The sequence below is a fragment of the Myiozetetes cayanensis genome, unplaced genomic scaffold (assembly GCF_022539395.1).
Source record: "Myiozetetes cayanensis isolate MyiCay16 unplaced genomic scaffold, myiCay2020 scf2-11, whole genome shotgun sequence".
In the NCBI taxonomy this organism is placed as follows: Eukaryota; Metazoa; Chordata; class Aves; order Passeriformes; family Tyrannidae; genus Myiozetetes; species Myiozetetes cayanensis.
In genome coordinates, this window is record NW_026087411.1 from 8075 (window position 1) to 34513 (window position 26439).

General features: G+C 46.2%; 1 protein-coding gene across 11 annotated transcripts in view; it reads right to left on the reverse strand.

The window, feature by feature from the left end:
* Positions 1 to 699: 699 nt before the first annotated feature.
* The window catches only part of SLC24A3 (solute carrier family 24 member 3), a 134426-nt gene continuing 108686 nt past the window's right edge, over positions 700 to 26439 (reverse strand). For 10 of the 11 annotated variants that reach the window (XM_050315765.1, XM_050315762.1, XM_050315761.1 and 7 more), the window contains 11 exons: positions 20302 to 20376; positions 16069 to 16094; positions 14389 to 14442; positions 12730 to 12875; positions 11545 to 11705; positions 10699 to 10975; positions 9801 to 9967; positions 8910 to 9024; positions 8521 to 8633; positions 4916 to 4981; positions 700 to 3950 (listed from right to left, as the gene is read on the reverse strand). In XM_050315765.1, the coding sequence (XP_050171722.1) occupies positions 3801 to 3950; positions 4916 to 4981; positions 8521 to 8633; positions 8910 to 9024; positions 9801 to 9967; positions 10699 to 10975; positions 11545 to 11705; positions 12730 to 12875; positions 14389 to 14442; positions 16069 to 16094; positions 20302 to 20376 (1350 nt within the window). In that variant the 3' untranslated portion in view covers positions 700 to 3800. The remainder of the gene's footprint in view (positions 3951 to 4915; positions 4982 to 8520; positions 8634 to 8909; positions 9025 to 9800; positions 9968 to 10698; positions 10976 to 11544; positions 11706 to 12729; positions 12876 to 14388; positions 14443 to 16068; positions 16095 to 20301; positions 20377 to 26439) is intronic. The other variant, XM_050315766.1, reaches the window with a different exon arrangement.

The window sequence follows — 26439 nt, forward strand, 5'->3', positions numbered from 1 at the left end:
CCACAAGCACTACCATCATAAAGCCAAAGCTAATCAATCGATTTCAGAGACACGGCTGAAGACAGAAAGCTGAAAATTAAACAGGCAAGTGACATCACAGCAAAAACAACACATTATGCCAGTGAAAATCTCTTCCTGTGCACACATTTCAGATTGGTCCTCCTACTGCAGAAACTACCAAAAAGTGCAGTACACAAAAAATAGAAATAAATTAAAAAAAAAAAAAAAAAGACAAGTATAAAATTCACCTTTGGTAGGGACAAAAGCAGTTTTCCCAGCATGTCTTAAGACCCCCTCATATCATACCCTATCCTACCATTGTGCCTTTGAGCTGCTGTCAGACGAAGGCCATCCATGTCAAGCAGAAGCCAGTCAAGGATCACATACTTACAGCAAGTCAAAGCCAGAGCTGCAGTGAAGCCTCTCCACTGAGGAAAAGGCGCTTTAGTCTCCCTTTGAAATACTCATTTAGAATCCACTGAAGCTGCTAAGAATGGTAACAAAAACAGGTGACTGGTCAAAAGACCAGAGCAGCCTCAGACATGAAGTGTGACCCTCACTTTCAGAAGAATAAAACTGCAAATGAATCACAATGACACTAAAAACCCCTGCCCAAACCAGCCCAGCTTCACTAGTGGCTCCCTCCAGCCCCTCAACCCCAGCCCCCCCAGCCCCCAAACTCCCTCCTTCCCCCAGACAGCACCCCCTGGCCACCCACTGGCCCAGTCCCCAAAGGCTCTGCCAGCCTGGCTGGTTCCTGTGGCCCCACATGCCAGGGACAGCCCACGGCTTGGGCAGCAACAGGCACAGCAGAGCTTCCCACTAGGAGGTTGAAGCCAGGTGCTGGATGTCCTCCAGCACAGCCAGGGACTTCCAGAGTCCAAGCCCTCCCAACTCAGGTCCCTGCCGGACTCAGTAAAGCTATGGATATGCACTGCATCCCAACGGAACTGTCCGCGCGAGTCCTGCAGACCTCAGGAAGAATGCAAAACTGCTGGTTTTTTGCTTTGGGGGCTTTCCCACAGGCTTTGGCTACGCTAAGTGAGAGGTGCGGGCTCCTTCAGCAACCACAACAAGAAGGTGCACATTCAGTTGGTCTGTCATGTTCCAGAACAGGCCTGCACTTGCTGATGTGGCTGCACGCCGTAAGCACACCTCAGAAGTGCGTGTCAGTTCATCTATGGCACAGCTAACAGCAGTTCAAGGTTCCTTTTGCTTCTGCTTAGAACAAGCGACTTGCAGGACGTTCTAGCACAACACACAAATATCAAAGCAAGGTATTTCAGGTTTCACACACAATGCAAAGCTACGATTACTACAGTATTTAATGCACACCAATAGGAAAAGTTCCTAAAAAATACTCATGCAGTTTTTGTGCCATGGGTTAGGTAACGGCTATTTCGTAGAAATAGATCCAACTGGCTCCATTGGAGCAGCAGTATAAATATTCAAAATAGAAGTAATAATAGGCCCTGATATGAAACTTCTCTCCTTTTTTTTCCTTCCGCCAATCTGTCCCTTCCGTCAGCAAGGACACACTCTGCTTAGGAGCAACTGCATCTCGCTACAAGAGTAAGCTGTGTTTGTGGGGTGGCTTTAAGTGACACAGGCCACATAGTTGCCAACACTGTTTGATTTAAGGAAGTATTTTAGGCATTTTAGTGGTTATTATTATTATTCATCTCATGACCAACAACATCAACAACAACAAAAGAAACAAAAACCCAACAAAGGAAGGTACAGTGGGCTTCCTAATGCAAGAGGACGTCCCGCGGGCACAGGTACGAGAAGGCTGCTCAAACAACACCTGCAGAGCTCAACAAGTAGCAACACAACTGCTTTCCAGAATGAAAAAGGACAGTGCAGACACATCACTGACTCTCTCTACCGCCTGTCCCTGGACCCTTCCTTCTTCTTGCCAAGGATCCCCCAGCACACGTTGCTCTCCGAGGCCAACAGGACAGGGCTCTCTCCACAGGACTCCGCTGACAATCACGGTGCAAGGAGCTGCCAGTGCCTCCGAATGTTTAGCGTAACAAGGAAAGAACAAAAATCAGGTGCTGAGCTGTATGGAAATCAAGGGTGTAAATATTTTCATTTACAACATTTTGCCAACAGAAAATTCGAAAAGTGCAATTGAAATAAAAATTGGCTTTTTGTCTGTGAATGGAACATGACTCTCTTCTTTTTTCTTATAAGTTGGAGTTCTTTTTTTGCTGATATAGTTTAAAGTTTGGTGTTTTGTTTTCTTTTTCCTTTCTTTCTTTAATGTAGGGTTTGCTGTACCTTTACCATTAATATTTGCCACTGTTTGTACCATAGACAAAAACATTCACCTAGCTGGTCATCTCTTAATACATGTCATAGTAGAACATATACAAGAAAGAGGAAAAAACATACAAAACAGATCAGAAGTGATCAGTGCTTAAAGTAAATACAAGAGTTGCAGTGGCAAGAATCCACGGTATCAATACATATAAACAAAGCTGTGATGGTGCTTCTCAGGGGGTAGAATCTGCCTGCATATTAATACAGAATTATACAAAATCTAGTTGGTATTGGAACAATGAACAGCTAAACTTTCACAATAACTTAAGATCCGTAAGTCTGCATTGAAGATATTCCACGTGTGTCTTCCTCCCAGAGGAGGGCTGATGAATCCACATGATCTGTTATAAGTTCAACTGCTTAAGATGACAAATATCTGGCCAGGTCCAGTGTATTCTTTAAAGAATGGCAAATTATGACTTCAGTAACTATGTCTGTGCAAAATATGCCTCTTTCCTCTTAAAGAAACCAGTGTCTGTAACTCATTTAGAAAAGTTTCGATACGTACTTTTGTCCTTATCAGAACGAATAAGACACGAAGAATTGAATCCCCCCCAAAACAAGAAATCTGATGAAGCAGAGAAAGTTCTGACCTTCCATGGCCACGTGCAGACCATTAAAAACCAGGACACCTTGGTAGCCCCTCCTGGGCTGGCAATCAAACTATTGCTTGGAAATGCCATAAACACTCCAACATTCATAGTAAAATGGTAGCAGTGTTTACCCTTTGTATCCACACTTAGCTTGCATTCCTCATCACACTTGTACAAGATTCATTATAGCAAAAAGTCATCAGCTGTTGCCTTGACAAACTCCTTTTATCCATTTTTATGCTGAGTATCTTGAATTGCATTTCCATTTGACATTGCCCTGTGACCTTTGGATTGTTACAGGAGACCCAGTGCTCAGGAGAAGATGCAAGGTTGATCTCTGGCAAGTAAAGAGAAGAACAACAAGAACAACCCCCCCCATCAAAACAAACAAACAAAAAACAGCAAAACCAAAACTAAAAAACAAACAAAAAACCCCCACAACCAAAAAAATTCCCATGATTCTCCATGAGAGTCAGCCCCTGTACGACGTACCCTCTTCTGCATTGTAGCAATAGTCTTAAGTCATAAATTAATTAGTCTTCCATCAAATAACTTAAAAAAAAGAAGGAATTGTAGCAGACCAGTTTTGCCTGGCTTAACGCCAGTTAGCAGCCAGTTCATCGAATCCCAGTCCCACTGTTCAAAAATTGAGCTAGGAAATCACATGAACGTTGACACAAAACCTCTTCACATGGATGCAGGATTGTTCCAGGTTGTGGGGGCCAGGGAGAGGGCAAACCTAGATGGGGCCACGGGTCCTAAGAACAGTGAGCAGGACGTGTGTCACGACTTGGAGGTGCACCACATTCAGGAGATGCCAGCCGTGGCTCGTATTGCACAGGTAAGAAGGAAGCTCCTCCTGACAGTCTGCCACCTGCATTAGTGATCTCTGCACATTGGCAAGTTCACAAAGGTGAAAACATTGAACTCTGTCATGATGGAGAAACACAGGAAGATGCCGTAAAGGGAAAGGCACACACACCCTAGCTTCTTATCCAGTTTCCATTTGTTCATGTGGACACCAAAAACCTACAACAAACACAGAGTAAGCCACCGCAGCAGGAACATTTTGAATAAAGTGGTAAATCCCCGCTTCAGCTACAGGAGCAAGGAGAGTGCTGTCCCCTTACTGATGATGATCGGCTGGAAGCAATCATAAACCAAGTTCTGCAGCAAGTGAGCTGACCACAGCTGCAGCAAATCAGAACAGCAGTCAGGGAAACCACCCTGGCTTAACATCACTTCAGCTCAAGTTTCTGCAATGAATTTCATTTCGGTAAGAACAATCCCATTTAATTCAATTAGAAATTTAAAGGCCAGATTCCCTTTTCATCACTCAGAATGTTTCATGTGCTCCTCTGCATCTCAGTCTAGAGTCACACACTCTAAGACTGTGCTTGACTTTGAACAGTTTGCTCAGACCGAAGATTAAAGTCTTGTGTATGTGAGAATTGTTCTGGTATGTAACACACAGGACTCCCCTCTATAGCACCTGGTCTCAAGATTTGGAAGATGTCACATCATTCCTCCTCTCTCTGTCATTTCTGGGAAAGGTCAGGGAATATGAAGCCCTGCTTTCAATAGAAACGTTGTCATGTCCAGGCACTATTTTTCCTGGACTGCATTATATTGCAGAAGGATCCTACAGAGGACCAAGCACCCTGTACAGCATTTTGTCTACCTGTCCCACAGGAGAACAGACCTCATCATGCATCAAAGGATCTGCTTCAGCTCTAGCATAAAAATAACTAACGATTACTAATGGATCTCCCAGGCTCCACCCATGACATACAAATACAGGAGTGTCATCCTGTGACTGCTGCAGAGTGTCAGATCAAGGTCTCAGGAACTTTACAGCAGCAGTGACCGCTCCCAGCCCACAACCACAGACTTTGCAAACACCATTTCAGCTGGAGTTGAGGAAGGAACAGGTGAAGAAAATATCTATAAAAAGCTCTCTTTTGGAAATGAAGAACAAAAGACTATATACATACTGTGACAAAAACAGATGCCAGCAGGAGACCAACAGAATAGATAAGTCCTCTGCTGTTTAACCGAATCTGTAAAAAAAGGAAGGTTTTAAAACCATCTCACAATTTCAAGCAACAATATTTCTCTCTGTTGACATTTTCATAATCTTAAACTGCTGACTTGTTAAATACTCGCTTGCAAGCTGTAAATACCGAGTCAAACCATTACATCACAGATTATTTTGCTTACTCCCTGTTTTGTAAAAGAAGAAGAAGCGTTACTAGAGGAACATCCTTAGGACCTGACAACATTTGAAGGTGTTCTACTCCTACATGGGCTTTGCCATCACTTGTACTCACAAACATCCCCCCCATTTGCAGAGCTCTGCTGCTGCCTGAGATTTCCTGTTCCCTTCACATGTGTTAAAATAGTGGCTTACACAAATGGCACATTTTCCTTCTTTACTGATTTTTGACATAATAAAAAAGGCTACAGCCATGACGATCGTTTGTTCACAGAGATACTCCAGGATTTCTTTAGGATATATGCTGTAAGGGCACGGATATACAGCAGGACCATTCTATTCCTATGACCATTACACGTAGAATGCAATATTAGCACTAGACTGACTGTCCAGAGAAATGAAGGATTTGGATTGCTTCAGGGCATGAAGGTCAATTTTGGGACTGCCTGCATTAAGTGAAGGTGAAAAATGTCATGATCCCACAGCCATTGAAAACTCCAGAGACAGACCGGTCAAAAAAATCCTAAACTAACTCTGTAGCTAAAACACAAATTAAAGCCATCTTCCCTGCTACCCTAAATGAACAGCAGCTGGCTAGGAAAGACAGATACTATTTTGCAATAAATTCCTGTCTGGATTTTGGTCAGGAATTTTGTCTGACTAGTGCCAGTATCTGTAAAAACTCATAGTATGAAATGTATCAATTGGAAAAGGATCTACAGGAAAAGGAAGCAAATGAAGAAGATGGAATTATTTTAGCATGGAAAATGTCTGAATTCAACCTGAAGTGCAGACACTGCTTCTCCATTACATCTTCAGCCTCCATAAAACCAGCAGACCATTCCAAGGGCCTCTGTGTCTGATTTGCTGAGGACTGTGCTTCCAAAGAGAAATGTTTGGGGCTGCTTTCTTTGGACTACCTGCAGGGCTCTTCCTTGCAGGTCATTCAGGGGAATAAAAGTTGCTATTAAAGATTATTCAAAAGTAGAAAGTGTATGCTAATTATTTATGGCAGCTTCGCAAATGTAACAGCAACACAACTTATGCTGTTCCTGTGCAGGCAAAGCAACCACGAACTCCCCCTCTGCAGGGTTACTGCATCAAAACACTTGAGTTTGACTCCAGCTTAACAGTTCTCAACTTGGGCCAAACAAGCAACATTCCTGGCCTGGGATCTAGCCCAGCTCCCACTGCTGGGCAAAGCAAAGAGCTATTAATTAACCTAAATAGCAAGAACTTTCCTGGCAGCCTTTCCACATTTTCTAACGTAACAGGCATCTGTCTGCTTCAGAAAGCGATCCTACAGAACCATGAGTTGTTTTTGTACAGTACTGATAAGTGGTTTTGAAAGAGCTAAATCCAAACCAGGCTGAATCCCCACTGTTTACATATGCCTTTGTTCTCTCATTTTACTTCTCCATTTGCTTAAAGGATCCCTCCATTCTCCACACGAGCCAAAGTCTGCTGAGCTCAGACTCCACGTGCCAGAGGAGTGATGCTGGAGCAGCTCTGCACCAGCACCTTCATTGCTCTGTGCCAGCCAAATCCATTTGTGTGCACAGGGGAACTCCACAGCACGTATACTGCAGATTCAGTGCAGCTGGAATTATGGAATTACACCCAGCACCCACCTATGGAATCCATCTCCCAGCCATCCCAGGGCTTTGGGAACAGTCTTACATCAATGTCTGACTGTTCCAACTGTCTTTCTGGGGTTTTTTATTCAATTCTCATTGTTTTATAGCCCTTCTCACGTGTTGTCTTTGTCCTCTTCTGTCCCTTTTCTGCCTGTTCTGTGGCATGACAGGGAGATGTCATGCATACATCACCTCCTGAAAAATCTGTGGAATTCTTCACAGCTTTTCAAGTACTTTGAGCTCACCAGCAAGGTTTTTTTACCCAAACAGTTGCACTTTTTCATCCAGAAATTCCAGCTGTGATATATATCCAGTTCAGCCAAATGAACTTCCTGACAAGCCCCTTCTTTTCCTGCATTTCACTTTGGACTACATGCTGCTGTTTCACAAATGTCCCATCAGACTACAGCTTTGAAAACACACACTGAAGTGATGAACTATTCCACCTCTGTGATGATCGCTGCAGCCTACTCCATTTCATGATAGAATTAACTGTGAGCACAGAAGCTCGGAAGATTCTGAAATCTGGAACAAAAGCTTAAGAAAGATGTGTCCTTGATCTGTCAAATCAGAGCAGAAATCAGTCGAGAGGCCCTCTCATGAGAAGAGTGGCATTTCCTCCAAGAGGCAATGGAATACCTTTTCTCGGGATATGTGACAATGTGGAAGTTCAGGGAAAACAAGGCCAGCAGAACATTCAAAATCAACATTCCCAAACTCTCCTTTGAGGTCTGGCTTGTATCTAGGGGCTGAAGTGAGCCAGAAGAATGCTGTTCTGACTGATCACACACGTGAGGTTTGTGCATTCCGTCTCCTCTGTCAGACTGATCTCTGTGCTGCCTGTGCAGCAAATGCAAAGATGCTGCCACCAGCTCCAGCCACGGCCAAGCTGCTGCAGCAGGAAATAGGTAACCCAGGTTGAGGCTAAACAGCAGAGGAAAAACAATGGAAATAAAAGCCTTCAGTTCTGTTCTGGAAGTTGCTGAAGAGGAAACAAGGAGCTACTGCCAGAACCCAGACTCGTTTTGCTTCAGGGTCCAAATATGGCAGAAATTACCCCAGTAAGGAGTTTTAGAAGGACTCTGCTATCTTTCCAGTCCCTCAGCTGAAAAACTTGCGGGTACTCTGTATGTCTGGGGATCCTTTTCCTGCAGTGCCTCTGTCTGGCAGCAGCAATTCAGTCTAAATCCTGCATTCCCCAGGTCTTGCCATGAGACAGAGGTCTCAACCAACTGGAACTTCAAACATGTGCTGCATTCCTGCATATCTAAATGGAATTTCCTTCTTAAACATCTTTTAAGACTCCTAAGGGAGCAGCATCCTGGGTTTGTTTTGTATCACAAAATTCACTTTGCAGAGGGTACCCACCTGGAATGCTGCACATGGACAATCAAGGTATCATACAGGAGATGTAGGGGTTACAACTGGAGAGATTTCCTGTGATGCCTGGAGATTTGGGAAGGACGCTTTTGTTCTACACTACAGCACAGTCATCCTGATCTCCCTGTCATGAAACCAGGGAGCAAATACCCTCACTACACGCAAACCACTCCAGGAAGCTGGAGGGACTAGATAGTGGCTTCAGCATGCACCTGCTATGCCCATCCATAGGTTTTTTTGGAATCTGACAATAAACAAATCCATTAATACCGGCCAAGTTGCATACTGCTGCTGCAGTGATGCCAGCACATCACGGTTTACTAAAAATAAATAAAATGAGAACAATGTGAACAAATGTAGGACTTACGTATGATCCGTAGTTCACTGCCAGGGTCTGCAAAGCCCATGGAAGGCCCAGGCCAATTAAAATATCGAAAACATTGCTTCCGATGGAGTTGGACACAGCCATGTCCCCCATACCTGCAGGAGTGGAAACCACATACAGTCACACATGTCTCAGAACAGTCTTGCAACTTTTAACCTTTTAAACTTGTTCTGTTACTGCCATTAAGAACCTGCTAGCTGCTTTAAAATAGCAACACAATTTATATCCCTCTTTGTTCTTGTTTTAAATTTCAGGCTCAGGAAAGGGGCTCTGTATATTTTCACACGCAGGAGCCATCCGTGCTACCCAAACAGAAAGAGAGCATAAGGAAACACTTGCAGAGCAGTACAACATCCCTGTGATGAACCTACCTTGCCTTGCTACAATAAGGCTTGCCATGCAGTCTGGCACGCTGGTTCCAGCTGCCAAGAACGTGATGCCCATGATCACGTCTGGAATTCCCAGTGTGTACCCAATGATTGTCACCTAAGGAGAAGAAAAACTGTCAAGCTGTTTACAAGCACTGGCATCCAAGACCGGCTTGGCCCAAATCTGCAATATGCTGTGATACAAGAGTGTGTCTCTCAGTACAAACTGACACTTCCTTTAAAGAGAAGCAGTGACAAGGTTTTTAGGTGTGTCATAGGCAGACGATAGCACTCACCTGCTAGGTACCCTCTTTGGTTAGTTGCTTCATACATTTCACCCACAATTTTCCTGACTAACCTGGAAAAGAGACTACATGGTGGCCCACCACCCTGATCTCGGCTGAAGTTTGCAGACATTATTACTTACAAATACTAGTTAAGCAGACACTAAAACTGCCCTGTGGTTCATTATACTATGAAAATGCTATATGCAGTGACTGCAAACAATTCCTATTAGCAGAGAGAAGATACCTTTCATTTCTTCTTCCCTTTGCTATGCAGCCTATGATAAATTAGCATTCTTCAAATTGATTAATATTTTTAAATTTTGGGGCTTTTGTCTAATGACACCCATTTCCTAATTTCCAGATTTCATCACTCTTTTCAGCTCCCTACAGCAGACTCCAAGCAATGTGAACCATAAGTCAGAAGCAGCACAGTGATTCTGTGTTTTCTTCTCTGAATGGGGACAGGTTCAGCAGAAATAGAAGCAGAAATAAAGTTTCTCATCTGAAAACTCAGGGGTGTAGAACTTCCTGTATCTTCCTCTAGGCTGACAAACCCCATTACTGTTTCTTCTCCCAGACAGTGGTTTCTGGTTTAGTTGATACGTACCATCCACACCATCATGTAAGAAAAAGCTGCAATCCAGAGGGTAGAAGAAGCAAAGGTAACCATGAACCATTTTTCCAAGTGGGGTTTGTTACAGTTGGGCACTGTGAAGTACAGGACAAAACTCAAAGGCCATGTGAACACCCACTTCAATATTTCTATCTTTCCACCTGTAAAACACCACCACAAAGGAAACAATCACAGTTCTAGTCTGTTATATTCCAGGATGTTATTATTTTGTTAATCTGTCCAAGGAAGATGCCAGGGACCCCTCAGCCTAACTGCTAAGCAAACAGACAATGACAAACCTTCCCTTGTTCAGAAGATCACGGTGTGATGGCAGATGGAGGGCAGAGAGAGGCACAGGAACATGAAGTGACTGCCTGAGAGTTTAAGCAGTGGGTCAGAGCACATGTGCTCCCTCCCTGGGAGGAAGGAAAGGGGCTGGCACTACACTGTCCCACTGAGGGAAGAGCCCACCTCTCTTCCCAGCAAAGGTAGGTCCTAGCCACAGACACATCTGACCTGCAGCAGCCTCGACAGCAGCCCCACCATCCTCAGCTTCCTCCACAGTCAGCAGAGATCCATCTCTCCAGAGGGTGAGCCATGTTTTGGGGGCAGGAAACAACCTGTGGAGACTGCTCCCTCTCCCCTCTGACTGCAACAGCAGCACAGGGCCAACACAAGAGTTGCAGCAAAGGTGTGCCCAGCCCCAGGAGCCTGCACACTGAGAGGTTCCTGCTGCTTCCCAGTTCCTCTATGTGTTCCCTGTGACCAGGACCCTCACTGCAAAGGGCAGGCTGATGGGAGCTCTCAGAGACACGTGTGTACCTCCACGTGCGTCTGCAATGCTTTCTGGTAATACCCAAACAAACACAACGCAAGCCCAGGAGCTTCTTACTGGGAAGGTCAAAAGGTGTGTATGGCCCTTCATGGTCATCGTCGTCATCATCTTCTTCCTCCTCCTCGTCGTTCTCGTTGTTCTCGTTGTCCTCATTCTCAGTCTCGGTCTCGTTCCCGGCCTCGGCCACGTCCTCGTCCCGCCGGGTGCCGTTCATGCCCCGCTCCGCTGAGTTGCTGGGGCCTGTACCATTCTCAACCACGTGCTTGACAGGGATTTTAATTGCCACTTCGGACTCACCGTTCGTGTAAGTCCTGCTGTTGATCAGCCTTTGCCTCTGTAAATACAGGCACAAAGTCTTGCTAAAAGATAGGTTTTTTAAATTTTTTTAATCTGATTTTTTTTAAGAGAAAGGGAAGAACAGAGAAGTAGAGACAAATTTGGCTTTAAAAGTAAAAGGGATGAATTTCAATCAGGTAAAATACGATGCTTGTCTGCAGACCACTAGATAAATCTCATATATGCAACTAATAAGAGAAGAACTAGTGGCTGTGGAATTGACTCCAGGAGCACTCCAAGACTAGGGATAGACTAAATGCAGACTCGGGGGAGTACCATATTATTAAACAAGTGCAAGTGATGTTATCAGATCAATGCAGGGGGCACCTCCTGTGAGCAACAGTTACAGGTAACACAACCTCATAACAACCTGAAACTTGTTCTGCTAAAATCTTCACGGGGACAGATATAAGGCATGACTTAAGAAAGTCAATGTCAGAAGGATAAAATATGGGAGAGCGCCATCAGGGATTCAGAAGAAACACAAGAATTCCATTTCAACCCAAACACTGCTACAGGAAAAAGTAAAATCAGGAGAAGGGCTGGTGAGGGAGACAAAAGACACACCTCATTGATTAACATGCGGCTGGCCATGGAGAGACGTGTTTTGGGAGGGAAATGGCTGGTTATCATGATCCGGAGCCCAGCCTCGGAAAAGGAAAGCTGGTGTGGGTAGGCAGATAGCAGCTCATCAACCATGATCACTGAGGCTTTACGGTGGAAATTTCCTGCAGCCAGGGAACAAAAAGAAATTAAGGTCTCCTTCCAGCAGTCTCTCCCTCTGGCCTATATGGCTTTCAGAATCATAAACCTCCTGCGAGGTACCAGTGCAAACAAAAGCTGCATCCTGGGCTTGCAGCTCATGGCTGGGAAGTGCCACCAAACCCAGCAGCAAGTGCATGTGCCAGGGTGGCCCAAGGTATGGGAGCAAAGGGACTGATCTCAACGTGGCAGAGCTGCTTCTTAGGTTAAATTGGTGCCTCAGGGCAAGGGGAGGTGTTATTCCCGAGGACAGGTGCATATACATCCCAAGCAGTCACTGCACATGCTTGTTGAATGTTTCAAAGACCAAAAACCCCCACTTCAAATACAGTTTAGCACATGCTTGCAAATGCAGATATTGCTGCTGAGCTATGGGATGGGGGATTTTTTTTTAAGTTGAAGAAACACAATTATTTTTATACGTGATCATACTGAAGTTAAACAGGAGCATATTTCAGCCAAAGTGAAATACTCTTAAAGATCACTTACATGGCAAAGCTGTGCACATTCAAGACAGCATGTGTAGTAAGAGCCAGACGCACACAGAGTCCCCACCCTGCCCTCACTAGGGGAAAAGTGTACACTGGTCTAAGCAGAGCTTCTTTCTCTGCTCAGTTGATGCCCCTTTGGAATGGAGTTAAATTTAACAGGATATCAATGGGCAATGCCAGCGCAGAGTAACAGGACCTGCAGGAGGACTCTCAGTGGCTGTAATGGGCTAAATAATCAGCCCCGTGCTTGAGGGAGTCCTTACAGCCAAACACTTGTACAGCAACAAGAATTACCCGGAAGAGGCCAGAGCTGTCTCCACTGGCAGAGGCTGTGCTGGCTGGGACCACCACACTGTGCCCCCACCTGGAAGGGGGGTTACAAAAGGAGCACCTGCCCACCACTGTATTTCATGGCTCACAAGACAGCAGCAGTTCACCCAGTGAGACCAGGGACAGGCTTGTAAACACTCAGAATGATGCAAGCAAGAGAGTGACTTACTGGAACAGTTACCTTTCTTTAGTAACACCACTGTGGCATCGCAGTTGCTGCTGTCATCCATTTCCGTGTTATTTGCTAAACCATTCACCATATTTGCAGAGTTTTTTGTCTTTCTCTCAAAGCAGTGATGTATGGTTGAGTTGTACCTGCACAAAGGAAACAAACTCAGGATGTACTTTTACTTCATGAGTTTTCCTTTCCTAGACTTGTATTCTGTGTAATCCAACTAAGGGAGAGAAGAAAACTCCTCTGGCTTTAAGGAGTATGCCAGAGCATAGTAAATTGTACACCATGCAATCCCTCTGTACCCAGAAGACTATGAAACATAGGAGCCATGAATCCTGAATGACACGTATGCTTATGCATTAGGTGTGATTAATATTCTGTATCATGAGTAATCATTGCTTGTCGTCATCCAAGCTTATTTTTTATCACATAATCACACCTGAGTATGTGTTGTTTTACCTGAGATGACCCCCCACAGAAACACAAGGCCAAACGATCAGTTCATCTCTGCTTTGGCAGGGAGAGGAATAATCCTTGTTTCTTAGACTACCCAGGAGCTAACACAAACATGAGCCAAGGGTCTCATTATGGTACTCAAAGGCAAGGGCAGACCCCTGTAAACACCTGGCCAAGGTACCTAACCAGGGCAACAACCTTTCCAGTTAGATGCAAACAGGTCTGAAACATCTGTTCACACTACAGCATTGCTTTCAGGGAAAAAAGCAATATTCAGACAGTACAACCGTCTTGCTGGTCAATTAATTGTTGCAAGGGTGAAGCTACCCACCATGTGAAAGTTTCTAATTATTAGAAGTGAGATGAATTCTGACTCGTGTTCCTGTCAGCCCAGTAGAGTATTTACTCTACTCATAATTTCAAAACAAATCTCTACTCTTACTTATTGAGACAAGACCACTGGTGTGCTTGGCAGCTGGTAGGTTTTGTTCAGTGTTCCCATTTAAATCTGGGTTTCCTTTCCACCAGCTTTTGAAAACAAGACAGGAGGAGGGCAACCAAACAGCAGAACAGACTAGTTCTACTAGCAGGAACTTGTGTGAAAGAATTCACACAGGTCGTATGCTCAGAAAATTACCGCTGACTGTGCTGTAGTTTTATCATAGGTCTCCAGGCGAGCAAGAACTACTGCAGAGCTTCACACCCATAAAAGGCAGACTGCAATCTCACACCTGTTTATTTCCAAGTAGGGATGCTAAAGTGAAGTCAGAAGAGGCCTGCTTTGGTGGACTTGAAGATGGATCCAGGTCTCTGCTCTGTCACAGACTTGGGCATTAGCCTTGGTCTGTTCACACAGGGCAAGATCCGTAAAGCACAGATTCATAGGACGGTTTAGGTTGAAAAAGACCCCCAAGATCATCAAGTCCAATGTTAATCCAACACTGCCAAGCCCACCACTAAGTCATGTCCCCTAGTACCACTTCTACATGTCTTTTAAATCCCTTCAGGGATGGTGATTCTACACTACCGTGGGCAGCCTGTTCCTGAATAACCCTTTTTGTGGAGAAGTTTTCCCTAACAGCCAACCTCTGGCAGAACTGGAGGCTGTTTCCTCTTTTCTCTGTCGTGAAGGCTGGGTGATGCAAAGGGAGCGGGGAGCCTCAGAATTTAAAAAAGCCGAGGGCACATTTGACTTACTTCATTATGAAGATGTAGATGACATACATCAGCACTAAGACTAAGGACTCCCACCTAAAAACAAGAGCAACACAAACACATCAGAGCAGGGCACGGCAGTCAGCTGCTGACGTTCAGCCATTCCCCCACTGTCACACCACATGCGTGCAGAAAGGCCTGACCCTCCTGGGCCGTCTGAACACTCCTCTATAAAAAAGGGATGCACAAAGAAATGGCTCACGCATCCATGCACGATGCCTCCCTTGCTTTGTTGACTTCTACTCTGCTTTTACTTGGCTAAACTGGCTTGTCAGCTAAGAACAAGTGACAAAACTCAGGAGTTCAACAAACAAATCGCACAGCCACGGACCGCTGACACTCCTGTATGGACAATAACCGTGGGGGCTGTGGCTGAGGGAGGGGAGCAGTCCTGCTCGGCCTGCACGGGTAAGGCAGGGTGTGGGGCTCTGTGAGAAAGCTAAGGCACGCTGACCAGACAGCCTGAAAGAGGGGCCACTGCTCCTTCACTGCTGCTGCATGAGCACTGAGAATGCAGCAGGCAGCAGTTTAAACTGCTCATTAGATACCGACAGGTTTTCTCTTCTGCTGTTTCTGTGTCAAACTAATGAAATAACAAAATTTGTGTGAAAACAAAATATGACTTTTAGAGCCTGTTTGTAGGTAATCTTTTTCATTGGCCAAAACACTGTATTCTGCAGAGTTCCCTATGGCAAAGTGCTAGTCCTGGTAGAAATCAGCCATTATTAGACTCTATATACTAAAAATCATGGACCACTTTCTCCTCCAGCATTTTGAGACATTGCACAGTTATATCAATATCTCATGCCCTGCTTCTGGCGATTCAACACTCGGCTTCCCCATTGATGTGTTTTTGTTGAAGAGCACAGTCAAGCACAATTGGGTCTCAAGCCAATTTTAGTGAAAAAACCCAAACAAACAAACCACAAGAAAAACCAACAAAGAAAACCAAGCCCGTCGCAAGACAGGGTGCTTGAAACCTGCCTCTGAAATGCAACACAAACCCCCGCCGAGAATGAGTGAGGGAAAACACAGAGCCAAGCGGCCTGACGCTCTCTAGTGCTTGTAATCCAAATTACAGCGGCTGGGAGCGACACCAAAGCCACCTGCACTGCACCTCCAGCCCCGAGAGGGATTGGAAACAAAATCTCGAGACCAAAGCAACTGGAAGCCCACTTCTAAAAGTGTCTGAAGCCCTCCTAGCCTACCACATCTACTGCACCACACTAATTCACATTAATGGGGATATTAAGTTTTTAATTCTTTTTTTTAAATTGGTCATTCACTCTTTAATATTGCCTTAGGAACTTTCAGTTTTTAAATTATTAAAATCCAAATATTGGAATACAATTATTTAGGACTGCTTGGGTGGCCCCTTCTGGCACACCACATCTCTACTGAGCACATTGCCAACTCTGGGCTGCTGCAGGATGGGCAGAGGGCACTGACTGCTGCTGCTGTATCAGGAACAGTCTGAACAATGCTCTCCTGGCCCTTCTAGCTCAAAAAATTAGTTTTCTAGCCCATCTTATGCTGATGTTTCTCACACAACAGGAAACTGCTGCCCTGCAGAACTTTCTAGATTCCCCCTCCTCTCCCGAGGAACCCGAATTGTGGCAGCTTTAGTGTGTAACCAGTAAAAATGAAAAGGGATTCACTTACCAGGAAACTCTTTCATCATAAATAAACTGTGGAGAAAAGGTTTAAAAATAGCATGTTATACACAAATCCATAGCTGAAAACAGCTCATCACCTGAGGCAGCAGACAGAGTAGAGCAACCCAGGGCTTGGGGCAATGGCATTAAGCTAAGGTGTAGTTCAGCACTGCCCTCCTACTCAGCCTTTGAGCTTTTCAACCCTTAGTTTCTCTCACCTAGTCAAGGCAGGCAGGTACTCCTTCCTGAATGCCGTGGATCCTGGTGGTAACCGGGGCTATTGCAGCAGTTACAGGGAAAGCAGCTGTGAGCCAAGAAGGGGCTGCACCCTCTGACCCACTTGGCTGTCCCACCGGGACTGCTCCTGGGCGGCAGCCGAGGACCAGCCAGCGGATCCACAGCCACCTCTGCCGCTGCTGCCAATGCATCCTGCTGGCTCAACACTGGGCCCAGGGTTTCCAGCAGCTCGGGGTGACCGCCACTCCAGCTGACTATGAAAGCCCCTCCGGCACACCCGATGACAAGTTGGGCTCAGCAGCTTTCCCAACAGTGCTGCTCAGCCCCCTCAGGCAAGAAATGTGTCCATTCCAAGAGGGATGGACCAGTACCATGGTGAGGGCTGAGGGAAGGACCAGCTCTGTGGTGGTGGTGAGGGTTGCCAGGGCAGGTGCAGCGCTGTGGCACGGGGCACACCCCGGCAGGATGAGCCCCGCACCGGCAGGGTGAGCCCCACGGCCCCGCACCGGCAGGGTGAACCCCACAGCCCCGCACCGGCAGGGTGAACCCCGCACCGGCAGGGTGAACCCCGCAGCCCCGCACCGGCAGGGTGAGCCCCACAGCCCCGCACCGGCAGGGTGAGCCCCGCAGCCGCACAGCCCCGCACCGGCAGGGTGAGCCCCGCAGCCCCGCACCGGCAGGGTGAGCCCCGCAGCCCCGCACCGGCAGGTGGCTGCCGCGCTCTGCCAGGCCCGCGCTCCCCGCGCCGCCGGTTCTCGCCGGGATGGCTGACGAGGGATCCCGGGGCGACCCCGGCCCTGTGCCAGGACCCCCCCCAAAGTGCCTGCAGGGAAGTGCTGCGTCTGCACCAGCGAAGCACATTCACGGCAGCGCCCCACGGACAACGGGAGGGAAAGGGAATGAGCCCCTGAGAGCAGAGCGAACGCTCCCCCTCGGCCATACAGCCATAAATAGCAACTCCCGTGTGACACCCGGCACCAGGCAACTTACACTGGTAGTAACTAAAAGAAAACATGACCACAAAACGTTGTAAATTACAGCTCCCAGTCACCGCGATCTAATCTGACAAGGCCTGTTTTAGGTCACAGTGTGTTGGTGTGATGGGACATAAGCATGTGCATTGACCTTTGTGACTAAAAACAGCACCCATCCCACTTTTGCCACTAATGACTCTGACCATGTCGCTTCAAGTTAAGATACACAGACATCTTTTTCCATTCAAGGGAAAAAAAGAGTAAGTTTTGCCAAGCTCTACAAGAAGACAAGGTAGCACTGCAATATTATTATAAGGTAAAAAAAAAAAAAAACAGGGATGAATCAAGGTGAAATAAGTACAGTTAAGTGTGGTTTATCCAGTTCTAACCTCTGTGGTTTAGAGTTCACTCACTCTTACCAAATGGCCTGGAGTAGCAAACACAGGTGAATCTATACTGCTCTGCTATCTCTTAAAACAGCATTGCACTTCCTTTCCTAGTGCAAATGGAAGCAGACAAAGTTACACTGATTTAACCAGCACAGTATCAAGCTTTTTAAAGTTGCTGTATCTCAGCATTGGCAGGAATATAGTTATTACCCCTCAGGTCTATTTATGATTAGTGAAGACACCAGTGGAGTGCAACTCATAACACAGCACCACAGGCTGCTGCTTACACCACCACAAAAGCAACCTTCTACAAGCAATATCATTCTTCAAAATTGACGATTCTATTCCAGCTGCAGAGAAGTCCCAATGCCCTGATACGAAAAATTATCCCTGCATACAACACTCTGAAGTGTTTTTTTGAAAGGAGCACACAAATCTCAGGAAGAGGGAACCGCAAGTTATGGAGCCTGTGGCTCATCTCCCAGATGAACCAAGGGGGACTGAAGAGTCAGAATTTGAGTAAAAATGTCCTGCCACCTCAATTTGATTCTGCCTTAAAAGGACAGGAAAAATGAGAGCCACTGAGAAGCCAGGAGTTCCCTGGTGAGCAAAGGAGAGGAGAAACTTCTTAAACTGAAGCAGCGTTTGACTCTGAAAGGAGAAATCCTCATGTACCATCAACTGGGGAGCAATACTGCATAAAAAAGGGTTGGTAAATCAGCTGGAGAGAAGTTAAACCTTTAACCACTTAAAATGTTTTCCCTTCCTCCCATCTTTCTGTTTTTCCCTAACGGGTGTCAAAGTCGTTTGCAATGATTGCTACGGAGTAACACCGAAACACATGGGATGTGCTCCACATCTCCCAAGCCAAATGAGCCATGTAGTGCTGTAACATGGGAATATGAGTTCTGGCAATGCCTTCAAGCCTCCACTAATGCCTGGAGTCACATAGTCCAGCTCCCCTGGCTGCATGAAGTGCCTTGAACTTCACTGCTGATGAGAGAGGAGCGTGCATACACCTGGAGAGAAGCTAACTCAAAGCTCAGGGAAAAAATAACCCTGTCCTGATATTATGGGGTGCATCCCAAAAGAAAATTACCCCTACAATTCTGTAATTATGAATAATAGCTTATGCAGCAATAAAGTATCAGAGAAAAGTCTTAAGGATAACAGAGACGTCTATTCCATGAGCCATACAACTTTCTCATGACATAGAATATGGAACTAGGAATTTCGAGAGTGCACTGGACACTACAACAGAGAATGGTTCTCCACATCTTGAAGCAGCTGACAACCATGGAGGTGAACCAGCCATGAAGAAAAACCTGCCTTGCTTAAAAAATTTAAAATTGATGACAGAGTCAACAGATTTTCATCTTGTTTACTACCATGCAATAAATGAAATGCCCAATCCAAGCACCAGGAGGCTAAATGCCAGGCAGCTGCCCACATCTGTGCTTCCTGTGGAGTAAACTAAGAGAATGCCTGCTGGATGTCTTTAAGCTTGTGCAGAGGAATTCACTACAATTAGTATGTGTGGCCGTGTTTGTTGTTTAGCAACACTTTTTGGTATTGTCAGGTCAGGTCACTGTCAGGCTCTCAAAGCAAAAACAAACAAAACGGTTTTTGCTTTGCAGCTCACTGCTGGTAATTATGAAGGAAAACTACTTTTCACCAGGTGCAAAAAAGGCTGACCTTGCAGCATGGGGAACAGAACTACAAATGGGTTGAGGCAGACCCTCTGTTTGTGCACCTCCAGAGCATGTCTGACACGCAGGTGCGTGTGGGAGGAAGCAGACTGAAACCCACTGTTGAAACACACTAATCAAAGTAACCCAAACTGAGAAATGCAAGACCCCCTTCAGACTCCAAAGTCCCCCTCTTGCTTACAGATCAAAGTTAACCTCACAAAATCACTCTTTCTTTCTTAGGGAATCTTAGGGTACTAGACTAGGCTGGGGGAAAATGAAAAGCAACTGTTAATGGGAAACTAAATTTTTACATTTCCTCACATTGTTTGGTATTAGTCGCAAAGGTATTGCTAAACTGACGGCACTGTCCTTATCTAAAATTTGTGCTAACACTTTTTCACTGTGTAGCCCAGTTCTGAGGCATTTGGAGCATTTACTGAGCCTGATGAACACTGGAATATGCACAGCACTAAGAGTTGCTGCAGCTGTGGCCTTTGTTAAAGGACTTGATGCCAGCGAGCACTGACCAGACCTGCCCCAGTTATGTGTGGAAAAACTAACATTTTGTAGTTGTTCAGGATCTCTTTGCTCTGGGCACAAATGCTGCCTCCTTACAGATGAGTACACATTTTTTAGGGAACCACAAAGGTTGTTGCCAGAGATCACTGAACCATCCACTGCAGTGGGGCTCAGCTTTAGCTCTGCAGCCTGTGTCTGCACTGGGCTGCTGCAGCCCACACCAACTACAGCTCTGTACACTCCATGTCCTGCCCTTGGGCCAAGCGTTCCTACAGAACCATGGAGACTCCAAGCAGTTTTCCACAAGCACACATCCATGTGACTGCTGGAGCTAGGATTTTAGCTACAAGCCTATGACTCCACAGCAGGTTCCCTTTACAGGTGGCAGTAGACATGGGCTCCCACAGAAGAATAACCTCCAGAAACTTACCACAATGAGTGCAACAACAGACAGGGTGTAGTAGATTGAATCCCTCAGGAGGCTCCACGACGACAGTGCAACAACCTGGGAAAACAGGCAAAGAGAGGATGTCAGTCAGCCAGGCTCTCGCCAGCACCACTGCCACGACAGCAGCGTGTGCCACAGTCCAGCTGACCCTCGGTGTGAGCTGCACTCCAGGGGAGACCCATGACAGGCAACGCCTTCTGGGGCTGCTGGAACTGCTGTGAGGGACACGGGCATGGCCAGATCTGAAGCTCCTGCAGACTCAGCTATCTCCCAGGTCAGGCTGTGTGCTCCCAGGGCACTCAGCCCCCAAGGAATCCTACCAGGGCTGCTGCCAGGGCAGCAGAAGGGGCTCAGCTTTACCAGCACAAACACACGGATTGGTATCACTACAGCTCTGGGTGCACCTCCACAGGTTGGGGGACAAACACTCACGTTAACACTCCAGCAAAGTGTTACAAACAAAAACGAGTAATTTCTATGCAGTGGAGAATAAAATGGCATTGCTATGCAGTTCATGTCACTTGATGCCTTCGAAAGCCAAGGAAAATGAGAAGGAATTGTCATTGCAGGCTGAACAAGCTCACAATTCAGAACTTAGAAGAAAAAATACTAGTGAGTAAGTTAGTCTTTAACTTCATAAATAGTATTCAAAAGGGCAGATTAAAGCAGTTATGTGGTGGTAACACCTTCAGGATGAGTCTATCTTTTGAATCTAGGAAGTCCCCTCACGTAGAAGCTTCTCCTCAAATCTGTATTTCCTATTTCTGGAGTGCATTTCAAACGCTGTGGGTCACATCCTCCACAGGTGTAAAGCTGAAGGAGGCAGATGGGAGATGCTTCATTTACACTGATTTGGATCTGAACATATAAATGAATTTTCTGACCATATCCTCCAGTCATGCTTGTGCATGAATTCAAATGAACAGTAATTTCATTTTCATTTCTATGATAGCTGAAGAAAGGTTCTATTTCAGAGTGTTAGCAAAACCAGTTTCCCAAATTTCTCTTTGTATTAACTCTTATAATATTGGAATTTTCCAGAAGTGCTAGCAAAACAAATGCTGTAAGAAGATATTGACCATTATACTTCAAAAATCTCTGCAGCTTCTTAATACTATGGCATTTTTATGTGGATGTAATTTCTGCCCAGTATAAAGTCTCTTTATGCAACCCTGGACATGTTAGAAACTCCAACCTGAAATAAAAAAGCAGGCCTTTAAAGCCCTTGAGTCAGATGAGATTCATACCAGCTGACAATACATTTCAAGGGACACAGAGATAGATGAATGGAGACGCCTTCTGATGAAAATTTCCAAATGTAGAAACATGGAGATGGGTTCATAATTCCACTCAGAGATCCTTAATTAAATCTCACATTTATGGGCAGTGTGCCCCTTCATTCTGACTGAGCAATTTTTGTGGGAGAGTTTATAAAATACTTTGACATTATTCTGCTCAGCTTTCAGGATGCTGCTTAAGGTCCTCTGCACTTTGCTCAGCGTGGGTGCTGGTGGGGATTTTACAGCTGTGAACTTCAGCTCTGCATACGGAAGTCACCTTCCAAAACACAGGAACAGGGGTGTCACTGTGCAGCACAGCACACCTGTCACAGCAAGGCAGTATCTCTCCTATTCTTTGGTATTCCACAATAATCTTGAAGGCAGCCTGCAATATTTTTCCAAGGAATTTTCCTCAGACACCCGAATGAGCTCATTAAGATCCAGGTGCTGAAATACAGTTCTCAAGCAGGGATCTGATGCACAAAGCTGATAGACCAGGGTACTGTGGGAATCATAAGGACTCTTGTGCTGATTTCAGGTCAGACTGAAGGGAACACGCTCACGCCTGGCACCTGCACAAGCTGCTACAGTCCACAGACACCCGAGTAGGCCTCCCCGATGCACTAACTGCGGGGCAATTAAACCTAAGACGTCCTCAGGGCTCGAGCCGCTTAGCTGAAGTTTTCAAACTATTTGATCCACGTGGAATAGGGAAGCCATGCACATAAGGTAACCCTGCACTGAGGGGAAAAGGAGCTCATTAGCACTGAGGGCAATGGCAGCTCTCAGGATCGTGGTAAGAATCCTGTCTCAAGGTAGAACTGGCAAGGCCCTGAAGGTCCAAGTTGTGCTGTACACTCTTGCAGCCACCAGAGACTCCACACAAATTTTAACACACTGGAAACCATTTAAATTACAGATTAGCAAGGCAGAAATCAGGGAAGCAACCAGCTGGGGTAAAAACAGGATAAAATTTCAGTTCTAAATCAGCAATACTGTAATACTGTAACCCAGCATCGAGCTAGTCCTGTGGGAGCTGAGCATAAGGAGGCAGCTGTAAAACCACTGATTGTCAGTCAGGTGATGTCTCCTCTGTTTGAAGGAAGTACCTGGAATTCAAACCCCAGACAAGTACCCATCAGCTGTCTCTTGACCACTCAGTGGGGACTGAATCCAACACCCTGAGCTGAAAAGAAGAGTTCTGAAGTCCAGGCTTAAATGAGAGCATCCCCCCAACGAGTCCACGAGACTGACAGTGCCTGCTCCCCTGCACACTACAGCATCACTCCTGGGCTTAAAATGACCCATGCCAGACACGAGGTTTCTCACTGGTAAACTTTCACCTTGCAGCCTCTTACATGCAGCATTTACTACTCAGAATGCTTATTTCCCTTTTTAAATAGCTGGAGAGTAGAAAAATCAGTATTTTATTAGTTCTAGCTTGACTTCTGCCGTTTGCAACTCCTGAAGCTGCAACCCCACACAGCACACACGATCTCCTCCATCTAGCACACACAGCCACCAGAGAAAAAATCCCCAAAAATCAGACACTGGCACCTGCTGCCCTTAGCACTGAAGTGCAAAACACTCAGTAGCAATATACACCACGCCCCATTCTATACTTTTAGCCCATCCTAGGGCTTCACCATTTATCCTCTGTAATACTGACTCCTCTCTCCTCCTGCTCTTCCAAATTATTTCTCTCACTTCAGCAGCATGGCAGCTCTTCTCCCATCCAGGAGATACACCTCACAGAGGCCATCCAGCTGGCTGCTTTCCAGCCTGCTCTGCCCACAGCGGCAATGGGCCCCAGACAAAACACATGTCACACAACAGGGCTGCTGCTCCCAGAGCCAGGATGCTTGTGCTCCTGCTGCAGGGTCCAGAGGGGTATGCACTCCTGGGTATTCTCTCTGCTCAACTCAGAGGAGAAGCATGTTGAACATTACCTAATCACCTCCATCTTCTTTAGGGATCTTTTTCGCTCTGAATTGTTTCAGGGGTTTTCCTCCTCTCACGGCCCATTCTCTTTGCTTTACTTTCTCAGGCTCTGATCAGCTACAAACACTGCTGGGAAATGCTAGGCTTTGGAAGCAATCTCCCTAATCTTGTTTCTCTGTTACCCTCTGGCACAGAAGGTCTAGATTTTTAGGTATTAAGAGCTAATAACTTAATTGGTTAATGCGGAGAGGCAGGAATGCCTGGACGAGGGTGTCAAAAGATTAAAGGCAATCCCTGCTTTAAGAGTCTATGGAGGTCAACAGAGATGTGCCAGCAGTGAATCCACCACTTGTCCAAAGCCATCCAGAAGCAGAAAATCCGGGTCACACTTCATGCTCCTCTGTGACATGGACTGCACAGATTCAGGGGATTCAGGAAGCTCTTCCCCACCCTAGCAGAGGCTTTGGAATGCTTGTCTGTGCTGACTGACAAAACTGCTCGCTGCGACCCCTTGCAAGCCCCTGAGCCACAAGCAGCAGCTGCCAGGGGCTGTGTCAGCCCCTTCCATCAGCTGCAGCGAGACACGCAGTGGGAACCTCCTCGCACGCTGCCCTGGTTTGCAGGAGCTACCCCTGAGCTGAGGGGCAGCTCTTACAGCCTGCTGGGGGCCCCTCCAGAAGGGGCTGCGCTCCTGACACAACTTCAAACCAACCCCATGATAACACAACAGGATCTCATGCCAGAGCAAGATAAATGACTAACTGCTGGCCACTGGTACAGCAAGCAGGGAACTCGGGTGGAGGTCAGGGTCAGATTTTCAGGGAATCGGACTGGCCGTAGTTTGGAGTTAATACACGTCTTATGCTTTTGGAATTCTACAAAAATAAAATGGGCTCTACCTCACGTACCAGCTCTCATCCCTGAGGAGGACAGGAACATAAAAACCATCAGCACTATACTTCCTTGTGGTTTGCAGAGTTCAGTCCAGCAAAGCCCTGGTTTCATCTCACAGCAACCAAACCCAAGCACTGCTGTAACCTACTGAAGAATTACGGAATTGTTTAGGTAGCAAAAGCCCTCTGAGATCAAGTCCCAACCATCGCCCCAGCACTGCCAAGGTCACCACTAACCCATGTCCCCAGGTGCCACATCTACAGAGAGACAGGTCACAGCAGAGCCCATCAGCTGAAGTACCTGAGCCACAGCTGAAGAGAACCAGGATAGGAGAAGCTTCAGGACACACACACACATTGTGCTGCTCTCCCAGCCAGGCGCAACACATGCACAGCTCTTGGATGCCGCAGTGGTACTGTGTGGATCCTACTCCCTCTTCTGTCCAAACACAACCCCGGGAACAACCCAACCAGGATTTGCTTAAAGAGAGCCTGCTGGGCTCACACTGCCCACCATTTCTCCAGAGGGGTCAGAGTTTCAAGAGGTTCTTACCTACAGTCCTCTGTGAAATCTTCACCTATTGATAGCATTATTGTTGGCATTAACTGCGTTGGTAATAACCGTGATGTTAGTTGAGGTTTAATTTTACTTGCTCTGCATGAATATAAGTGGCAGATGTCCTAGCAAGAAACATCATTATAGACTCTTAATGACCTTATCCAAATCCAACCAATCATCCTGAAGTCACAGCTGCTCAGCCAAGCCAAGTAGAAAATTAAAATATCCTCCATGAGACGACCAAGACACTTTCTCCACCAGCTATCTGAGAGAGAGGGAAATTACTTGAGTAGACAGAGCAAAACCTGCCTACAAGGATGGACCCTAGTTTGCCAGACATTGCCATTAAAGATAGAGCTGTACTTTATTTGCAAAATCAAAGGTACAAGCACTTTGTCATCTGTGTCAGTGCTAGAAAGAAATAAGAAGAAAATCTACTTCACTGTGCTCAGGTAAAATTTAACAGGTTCCACTGTCTTTTACTCAGTTAAATCCAGCCTAAGGTTCATTCAAATCTGAAGTCACAGCAATTCAGGAGATACATATGTAAAAGAGACAGGAAAAAAGATTCTTGCAATTCTTACAAATGGTGGCACTTAAAAATCACAGAAGACTTCTGGCCACATCCTTCTACACTGGTGGCCTTTTGAGGATACTGTTCCCATGCCTCTCACACCTTCTCTGAGGTCATTTCACCTCAACCAAATCTCCCTCTCTTGCTCTGTAAGAGTCGCCCGTGTGGGGGTCACAGTCCCCTGTCACCCTGCCAGGAGGGATGGCAGTGTCCCTGCCCACTCCAGAGGGAGCGCTCCCCATCCCGGGCAGCCGCAGCATCTGGCAGTGCTCAGCCACCAGGACACAGTGGAGGGCGGGTGGAAGGGGAGGGATGCCTGTGATCCAGAGGCTGCAGGCTTTGTGCTGTTGGAAAGGGCATGACCAAACAGAAGGTGGGAAACAGCAACTGCCTGTTTAATATTCAGCACACACTTTCTCTCTCCCTCCTAAGTGCATCAGTCCTGTAGCATTTGTAATGAAGATAAGGCAGGAAGGAATTACTTAAGATAATTACTGCCATCTTCTAGCAGTGTGTAGGAAGAGAGGAACGGCCTGGCCATCAGGACCTGCACAGTAATTTTCACAAAACCTGCCTTGTTTTAGGCACTGTTACATCCTTCCTGCAATGAGCCAATCAGTCCATCACCACCTAATAATCATTAGCTGCAAATCCAATGCAGTAGAGACCCCAGGATACCCTTTTCTCCCTTACTGGTCCTACACTGATCACCCACTAGACTTCAACATGAACTTGTGAGTCAATCACACTCATTCCACTTTAAAGTCCCTGGAGGGAACAGAAACATTGCTAAGAGCAAGGTCTAAACACCTCTGGATGCCTGAGGAGCTGGGGTCAGAGAGCTGCAGAGGCCTGAGAAACTGCAGCGATGGG